Below are 10,249 nucleotides of genomic sequence, written 5' to 3' on the forward strand. Positions count from 1 at the left end.
CGATTCATTAATGTGATCGAAACGAGGACACGATATGCATAAACAATTTACGATGAAAATTGATGATAGGAATGAATGCAGAAAATTGATACAAACAATTGATAAATAAAATTGATGCAGGCACCTGACACGAGAGACTGATGCCAGCGATAGATAAATAAAATGGAGGCGAACGATTGATGCAAACAATTGATAAAGGGAATTGATCGAGAAAATTAATGAAAATAATTTATGATGACATAGGCTCGCAGGAAATATATGCGAACAATCGATGCAGAAAATTGATGCGGCAAATTACTGTGAATACCCTTGCAGAGAATCGCTGAAGTAAATGGACGCAGAAAATTTGTATGCTCCTCGAAGATCTGCAATCTCACTGCAGACAGTCCCCACCTGCGTTAAGATACGAACTCCGACAATAAACAAACAGTTACAAAACGTTCCCGAAACTTTCGAAATCGATTTCGCGAGAAGAGTCACGGACTGCCACATTAAACGGTTTCCAATATACTTCCCTAACTCACCAAATCAATCAGAACTTTGCCCAATAACGCGGAAACAATGAATACGGGTACGACCATCTGCGTCTCAGTATTTCCAACAATGGCAAACATCAGGACACTAAACGTTCACCGAAGAATTGGGTTGATTACATGTGTTTACACGTCGACGAATCGGTTCTGTAACGAACAATTTTCTTCTGAACATCTCATTGGCCTGTTTCATTTTCGCATCACCGAAAGTCGGCCAATGGCACGGCATTCTTGGAATTTCCAGGGTAGATTGTCATCCCAGCTTGATGTTCTCTTCAGATTTCGTGCTACGGTCGACCGTTCAAGAGGCTCTCTGTATTTTACCCTTCGAACGCACGGTGGTATTGTATTTCCCCATTGTGTTTCTCCTAGTACATGTTTCGCACATATATTTATGGATATATTTACACATATCTATATTTTTAAATGTTTATAGGTGTATTCTAGTTGTATATTTATATATTAGCATATATTGCTTATATGTAATAAAGGATATCATTAAAAATGATGTTGAAAGTAGCGAAAAATTCGAATCAGAGACTCAATTAAATTATGATCACTTCATACATGTTTATTACACTACATATGTAACATAATTTTAGTTTAAACATCAAAATATAAGAAATAAACAGATACTTTCGACATGCGAGAAATATAACGAGAAAAATCATTTTACTCGGCTAGAATCGTACTTTAGACAACCGTGGAGAATTTCAGGTCTCGTTCGCGTTTTTATTTCCCATGGTAGAAGCCATCTCTTTCGGGTCGTTACACGATCGTTCTACCATCCTCGAATGTTCTCCAGGATACGTATATCCCGCGTTAATTCTTTGACTCCGAGGTTTAAACCGATGTTGATAGTCGCTGGCACGGCTTTCACGGAAACGCAGCATCGCAGTTTCCGATCCCAGCCCTTCGGTCAATTGCTTATCTGACTGCGAGCTCGTTCCCGATGAGAAACGACTGCCATAACTTGTTACTTTTGTCCTACTGCAGTTGCAGCCGCGCTGGCCGCAGTATCAGGTTAGCTTTGGGGATGAACGTGGATTTTTCGAGACCGAGGAAGTTCATTTACTGAGGCGAAGGGATTTATTTCGAACAAATTGTAGATTATACCTGATTCGTGGTTAATTAATTCTCGGTTTTGCGTTTTATACCCGTTGGGACGAATTTATAGCGCTTGTCATATCACGATAACATAGTTTCCTATTTTTTGAAAAGTGAGGTGTCACTCGTATATAAATAAAATGGTTGTGACTAAATTTCTGTCGCGATCTTTCTACAAACAACAGCTAAAATGACGAAACGATTGAACGAGGAAGAAATAAAAAGAAATAATACGCGAAACCTAACTGGAAAACTGACGACACCCCTGGACGCGTCAGTCGTCAACGGTGCTAAAAAAACATTTTTACCATTTCTTGTGACAACGTGTCACGTCGCTGCGACGGACGTTACCCCGACGCCCATGGGACCTCTGCGTAAAGCGACATGAAACGACGTCTATGCACGTTGATATCGATCGACACGGCTTTTACGGAGTCTGACATAACATGGCAGGCAAAACAAAAAAAAAACACCAGGGTGAAAATATCGCGGGATAAAATCGGCCGGTTCGTTTCAAACGAATTTGATCGGGACTCGTATTAGGGATTATCGGATCAGAGAGAGAGAAAGGGGAGAGAGCGAGCGGAAGGGAGACAGAGGAAGAATGAGAGACACGTCCAAAAGGTCGTGACATCCTGCGAATATGGGTCGACCGTAAATAAATCGGCGCTATTTGATCCTGCGAAATTCCTTATTCGACGAACACACGCGTTTTAGCGGACCGGTATCATACGCGAAATTGGAAATATCCTAAACTGCGATCGATGTAGTAACCCTCTCGTTCCGGTCGGCGGCTATGAAACTGCGGATTTTATGCGATTCTCTGGTGCCGACAGTTGTCGATTGTCCGACGCTCGTCAATGTTTCGCGGCACGTTCAATTCGTAATTGTCTAATCTATCTGGGATGTGTTTTTCTTTTATTGTCTCCGAAACAACTCGACGCCAACTCCGGGGAAATTCTACGTTTTTTTTTCCGGTTAACCGAAAATCCACGGGTAATCCGAAGATTGTACGAACGTAGGGCGATTTTGCGATTTTCTTGTACGAAAGGATTTACGAAGCGATACTCCTGGTTTCTGGTACAACCATGGCTTTCTCGTTTGCGGTGTTCCATTACCAGATATTGCCGAGAGAGGATTAAAATGTCCCACGAAAGATGAGACACTTTGCAAAGAAGTTATCCAGCCGGTGTAGCATAGCATTAGCATATTTCGCTGCGCGAAGTTTGGACGCGTTCTATGCATACCTGAACACCGCTAATCTGCCCAAACTGCGAAATATCCCTTCAGCGGACTACACAATTCGTTGATTACTATTCTTCCACACTTGGGAATTTCGCACGACCCGTACTATTCATTTTTCAAAAGTTAATCATACTTCGGTGTCGAGTTTGAATTCAGAAAACCAGGTTTCCAACTTATTCAAATCTGGGGTTTTCCGTGTATGGTTCTCGAATCCACAGGTGCAAGTATTACATAATTCCTCATTACCCAACAGGTACGCATTGCAATCAGACTTTAAATAGAATTCTAACTATCTAATTAATTTCTTTACTACTTGCGATAAAAATGAATTCATTGGAATCCCCGCTTTATGAAAAGTTTCTGCAATTTCTGAAGAAACAGAAATTGAAAATTGATAGCTACAAGTATCTCAATAAAATTTACAGAATTTTACAGAATTTTACAGAAGGTTTCTGTAATTTAAACAAAAATAAAGCAGAGATAGGAAACTGGAAAGTGCAAGAATCTCAACGAGAATTAATATTATAAGTGACCAAGAATGTTAGAACTTCGTTTTTAATATCGAGTTCTAATGTCTATAAAGTAAAATAGGATATTTTGGAACTGCACAGAATATTACGGCAGACCTTACAACCGTATGCTGGCGAATCGCTGGGAAAATATTCCTCCTGGACGCGGCTTAAGCCCGGAAGCCTCAACAAACAATACCAAACAAATCCGAGTCGTGAAAGCCTCGAGTCTTCAAACCATGTACCGCATAATTTTTCATTTCTACTCTCAACAGACTGAAATGCATCAACAAGTCCACGAGAACCAGTCGTATTCACGGTTCGCATAGAACCGTATTAGACTGTCTACAGAAACAGCAAGGATTTCTGTGTGTTGCACTCTCTAAATTAAATGCAACAGATCCCTGTACTACAGTGAAAAACAGTTTTCATTTTGCTCGGCTTAATTATCCAGTAAATAAATTATTCATACGCTACTATTATCAAAAATTCTAGCTTCTGTATGTTTTAAATAGCTGAGAGAAATTTAGATTTTGCATTAAGATCTCTTTTTATGATTATTTAACGTTCTTAGATTCTCTAAACTCTCTGCTGTTTGATGCGCCTACTCATTTTTCCCACATATACACAAAATCCGATCAAAATTGTTAACCCATAACAGCCACTATCGTATAGACACAGCTCTCTACTTTTTTCCCATAATTAATTCGTATCGCACCAGCAGCAGCAAAAGCTGAATTGCATAAAGATTTATAGAATCGAAAAGAATCGGTGATGTAATCACCGCGATGAAGTAATCACCGTGATGTAGTAATCACTCCGATGTAACGTAACTCCACAGTTTCGACCTTTAACCAATTTACTCGGACTTTATCGGATTCTCTGGTCGGCAATCTAGCAATCAACGTGTCAAATATATTTAATTAGAGCTACCGAAACAAGATCGTCTACGAATTGATAATAATTGAAACGGCAAACTTGCGCAAAATGTTGGGAATAAATTCAAGATAACCTGTTTACCATTTGATGCAAATGATACACCACTATCACTATGGATTCAATCGATTCGATAACTTTTAGCAAAGCAGAGCTTGCCTTTCTACATATACAAAAGATTGGAGTGTGAAATGAATTTTTTTCAGCCCATTATGCCACGTAAAAAGTGACGGAATATTTTCATGAAAAACCAAAACTCTGTCTACTGTTTGAAATTGTTCCGACTCGTTTTTTATCATAAATGCATAAAATACGCAGTCTATTGACAATACTGCAAATCTTTAATAAAACGATTCTACTGTTCTGCGTTTAATCTACTTTTTTTTACAAATTGTGTAAAATCCACAGTCTAGGAACAAAACCCATACAGTACACCCAATTCTGTTTTTACACGGTTTCGATTTAAAAATCAAGTTGAACTAAAAAAATAAATTCAATTCCCTTTCTATACGATTTTATTTGATTTAGCACGGTTAAAAAAAGTTATTTGATTTAAAGTTCAGGGGCAATTGTTTCCCTTAAATAGATTATTTATAATCTACAACATGAAATAAGAACTTTTAGATCCATCATTATTTCTAGATGTTTTTATTGCTTCGCGTTTAATGCGCGCCCCTAAAATCCGCAGTCTAAAAATGAATGTCCGCAACATGAAAATGAAACGGCCAGAAAATAGCACGTAGTGCCTGTGGCAGACTACATCATCGACTACTCACCGTCAACGGTGGTGAGTTCCGGCGGATCGGTCTCCCCTAGCGCCAGGTGATCATTGACGACGAGCCATGAGACCAGGAGGGTGCAGATGAGCCTGGCGGCCGGGTTGGTCTTCCTCGTTCGTTGGATGTAGGACGCCGTCAGGTGTGTCTGGTCTAGGACGGCCAACATCTTCGCAGGTCGGCCGAAACACGCGTCACTTTCTCGCACACCTCGATCTCGCCTCTCCTCTCTCTCTGCCGTGAACCTCGGTCTCGCGGCAGCACCCGTTAATGCGTGCACGTATTCACGGTGGAAACGCACCGTACAGCACCTGCACGCAGGTCAAGCCTGCCGTAGTTACTTCCGGTATCACATATCCGCGGGATCAGGCCGCGTGATCGATAGCACGCGCATATTTCCGCTTCTCACGAACTGGCACACCGTTCGAGCAGAAGTTCGACACAGAAGTCGCAACGCCGGGTTCCCGTCTATTCGACCGCGTCCTCTTCGACCCCTGGGGTTCAGATTCGGTGGGGGTGGGCGAACGGAAGTAGGTTCATGGGAGACGATCGACCTGTCCTGCGGCAACCCCCCTCCTCCTCCTCCACCGCCAACGCCGGGCTATTCTCTCCACCTCCTTTCACGGTGCTGTTCGTTAGGGGATGGATCCTCCTGCTTCTGGCCTCGGCTTCGAACCGCAGAGAGGTTTGATCTTCGTGCGGGTTCGCGATCGACGCCGAGAACAGGTCAGAATCGATATCCGTGGCGCAATGCACGCATAGCTGTGTCACCTCGAACACTGCTCTGGCCACGAGGAGCCGCCTCTGCGTTCATCGACGTGGACCGGGGATATCACCACCGTCGCACCAACCGTTCGCGATGATGATGATGATGCTGTGTACACGCCGGCCGAACCAACTTCACGATGTGGAGCCAGCAAACAACGACCGTATCGCTCGGGGGTGGCCGCGGCGCCAGGGCGCCGACGTCCTGCGCAATGCACGCGAGACCCAGCACGCGTTGCAACCCCCAACCGTCTCTCCGACCCCGTCGTCGTCGAAGTCGTCGTCGCCGTACTCGTCCACGACCCTCACGATCAACGTCGCAGAACTTCTGAGTCATTCCTCGCGATACGTCAGTCGACGCTCCGCACTCCCCGATGTAAATATGCATGATTAGAACGCGGGGAAACAACGTCGCGCAGTGGTACCTCTTAACACGACGCGATTCCAAACGTATATTGCAGCGTGAAGCTGCCGTATTACGTACAGTCTGTTCTACAAACATTCGTACCCTCACTGTTTATAGAAATAGTATCATTATTACTATGTCGAACCTTTGTAACAAATTGAGAGGCCATCTGAATCGTTCATGCGAAGCGAATGAATAAGTTAATGATGAAAGAAAATTTGCTAAGATCTCGCAATACATTGTTCACTACAAATGGACGTACGTGTAGAGTCTAAGCAATAAACAAAGACTTAATTTGATAAAATTTGCGATTTACTTGCATTATCGCATGGGGTAGATGGTCGAAGAACTCATATAGCGTGTCGGGTAGAAGAGCGGTTTACCTGGGTCAAATAGGGTTGAAGCTACGGTGGAAAGTATATAACGAACCCCCAGGCAATTAAATAAAGCGAAGGTTAACGTTACTTGATCCTATTCACGTTTTATATACGGTCGATTGGTGCCATTAATTTTATTTAGTAAGATAAAGGGTAAATGGGGATCACGATAATCAGATAACCGAAGAAATTTTATGGCGTGGCACGCGATCTTGCTGTGATATATTTATTTTTTATAGATTCCATCATGTTCAAATTATTTTCGAAACCTAGAACCGCCCTTCTAGTATAAGTGGTTAATTCAAGGTTATAATTAAGATATAATTAATCGAATTTGATCCTGGTTGATTCATTTACGTTTTATCTATGGTCAGTTGGTACCATTAATTTTATTCAGTATGGGAAAGGGTAATTGCGAATAGCGGTTGGTATAGAAAGTTGAAGAAGTTTTATAACGTCTGTTGGTGATTGGTAGCCAAATTTGGAACAAGGACTAGCTTGATCCAATTTGCAATGTATAATCAATCCCTACCTGTAATGACACTTTTCTTTGTTGAGATATGTAGTCGTTCTACAGCCTGCGCTTTCCACTATACTTAGGTATTATTAGACTGAGAGGTTTATGCGTCCAACAGTAAAACTGTACCATCTGAAGCAACAAAATTATTAAATGAACTTATAAATATTGACGTATTATGCTATATATTATATTATATCTGTTAAAATAATCAACTTTGTAACTTTTATTTTGCATAAGAATCTGGTAGCCTAATAATACCTGAAAACATAAACTAGTGCTTAAAGACGTAGCATGAAGTGAATGTTAGGTTTTTTTTATCAGAGTCCAACAATGTCCCCTAAAAGCAGTGCTGTAATAAAAAAGATCTAGAAGTGCAAAAATGTATCATCCTTAATCATTCAACTTCGTGTAATTTTGTATATATTTCTACAGCATTCAAGGATTCAGGGATTTCATCCCTGAATGGCTAAACAAGTAATTGAAGTTGCAGCATAATCCAAATGACTGGTTTTCTTTCGACAAAGCGTTCTCGACATTTCGGATGAACTCATCATAAGAGATTCGAATTCCCTAAGCAATTATGCGCCGCTAATGCCCAAATGAGAATGGCCAAAGCACCGTGAGAACACGCGTTTCCGCAACAGACACTGAATTATGGCACCAGCGAAGCTCGTTTGACGTAATTGTCCGCCGTCCCACCCCGCTGTAAGCGTAAAACGTGACCGGCGAACAAATATCGGCTAGTCGAACGGACCTTTTGCTCTGGACACGATAGCAACGACCTCTGACTCAATACCGACCATCATGGTACACAATCGCAGCTGCTGATAGTCATCCGATGACGCTTGTATCATGTGATATTGACATTATTGACTTGCTGGAATCACTGGACTGCGCGAGAACCATCGAAACAGAGATCGATTAAGCGTAGTACGTAAGAAAAAAACATAAGATTGGTAGTCACTGGTGTTACTGAGGGCAAAATATCATGACATCATAGTAGAGAAAATGATATCAGTATCATTCTTCTATTTTCAACAATTTTAAAGTTGCATTCATTCACAATATTGCAACTTCCAAGAAAATTATTATTATTGCTCGAAAAAATTTGGGAACACTCTTTAAATGTTCGTTAATAAATGTGCAAAGTGTCAAATTATAATACTTAATATCTTTCTCTCAACAAATTCCTGAATATTGCTTTGTAATCAGAGCATCAAGGGGATACTCTTCTGATTCAAAGTCGTCTTTCTGATTTTTCTTCTAAAAATCTGAAGGCACTTCTGAGTTGATGTTTTGCACATGTATTTAACACTATTTGGAGTGTACTTTGTAATTTTGTCGAGCCGAAATACTGAAAATTGTACGAGCTGCAATCTTTTGAATAGGATTAATTTCTGAAAGAAAGTGCCGGACACTTCTGATGTTTCTTAGCTGCAAATGGATTGGTCCTTGCTTCAAACTTTTACCGTCATACTTTTACTTTAACAGGTACTCGGAACGAAACTTTATTATTAAGATTAACTCAGATTCCTAAGTATATATTGACCTTGGTTACTAATCACCATACCTCGGTTCTAAAAATGGCTGAGACCCCGACAGCTTTCGGCTTGTGACACGTGGGACCCCCTTATCTCGCTACTGAACAAAATGGAGGTGGCTAGACGGAGTTTAATGTATCGGAAGGGAACCCGTTCTGTCTCGGTTGGTGTTTAAGGAGCGCGATTACTGATCCCATACTGGGACACGTGGACTGATACGGTAAAGGCGAGTCGCAACATATTCCCAAAGGAGGTTCCGACATTTCCTCACCGGATGCCGTTAATGGAACCCAGCACGCTTCTACGCGAGGCAAACGGATCGCGAGACAGGGTTACGTAAGTCCGAGTTCTGCCATAGCAGAACTGGGTCATTCTCATAAGGGAAGCTTCGGAATTTTTAGAAACCCTCGGCCGGCCCTTTTAAGGGACAAACGACCTTCTAAGAGCTTTCCGATTCGGACGGCGGCAGAGCATTCCTCCTGAAAACTGAGACAGCGTTCTTCGGTGGTCTGTCGTTGCCGCCGTCGGTAAATAATCTCGTGTTCGTCGCTTTCTTGAGAAATTGCTGCTTTAATGCTGGACCCCCCTCCCTGCATCCAAGATAAACGCTTCGGAATTTTTAATTGAAAATTGCCGACATTGCTACGGCGCCATTTGTGGGATATCTTCAAACGTGCAAGAATCCTCTGACGCCATACGAAACTTCTAACGCGGTGACACTGAATTTATAATATTACTTCAAATTTAATAGAATCCTTAAAAAGATGAAATCAATTTTTATTCAGCTCATGTTCGTTGCAATTGGATGAATAAATAAAAATATATTCTTATTCGTCTATGGCATTTTTATAAGTACTATTACGTTGATAATTTTTAGCGATAATGTTTTACCGAATATAATGCAGTTCATAATTACTAGCCGCAATTTAAAAGAGTAGAAAGATTACACGATTTTAATAGTACTGTTATTATTTTCTATATATATCTAATGTTATAGAATTTGTACAACTATGATCTGCCAATATAAAAGAATTAAATAGAATCGGGATGCCGCTGTACCGACAATGCTAAATTATAATTGTTAATTCCAGAGTTTCGGGGTTCAGTGCTATCGAACTTGTGGAAGTTCGTTCTTGGGGGACTCTGTCGCCGTGGTAACTAGGATACGCGTGGTAACCCATTCATAAAATGTTAACAGAAACTTTGCCCAGAAGCTACAGCGGAAATGTATTCACAGACAACAAAAGGGAGCTTCGAAGGTTGGAATAGGCCGCTTCGGAGGTTGGAATAGGGATTCTTTCAGCTTTGAGACCCCTCCGGTCGAAGAATGGCACTCGTGAGCACGTTTGGATAGTTCTGATTACACTGTATTTAATATTCATATCTGGAAACGACATTATAAACATTTTTAATATTTTTAGAATGCGGATTGCATTTCAGCAAAGGGAAAGGTTACTTGAAATGGCCTCAGGAACCCCTCATTTCCCGGAGTATGTATAATTTTGGTACGACCTGTATAGTACGAATTATGGAA

At 41.2% G+C, this 10,249-nt stretch overlaps 1 protein-coding gene and 1 long non-coding RNA gene across 5 annotated transcripts in view; one reads left to right on the plus strand and one right to left on the minus strand.

The window, feature by feature from the left end:
• Jus (EB domain-containing julius seizure protein) overlaps positions 1-6,175 on the minus strand; it is a 45,337-nt gene extending 39,162 nt beyond the window's left edge. For 2 of the 4 annotated variants that reach the window (XR_013494116.1, XM_078181489.1), the window contains exon 1: positions 5,107-6,175. Coding sequence is in view for 3 of the 4 variants with exons in the window: in XM_078181489.1 (XP_078037615.1) it covers positions 5,107-5,275 (169 nt within the window). In the remaining variant the exon portion in view is untranslated. The remainder of the gene's footprint in view (positions 1-5,106) is intronic. The other 2 variants (XM_078181490.1, XM_078181491.1) reach the window with 2 other exon arrangements.
• Positions 1-10,249, plus strand: part of LOC144470413 (uncharacterized) — a 47,843-nt gene that overhangs the window by 31,262 nt on the left and 6,332 nt on the right. The window lies entirely within an intron of this gene.

Source organism: Augochlora pura, chromosome 5, assembly GCF_028453695.1.
Source record: "Augochlora pura isolate Apur16 chromosome 5, APUR_v2.2.1, whole genome shotgun sequence".
NCBI lineage: Eukaryota > Metazoa > Arthropoda > Insecta > Hymenoptera > Halictidae > Augochlora > Augochlora pura.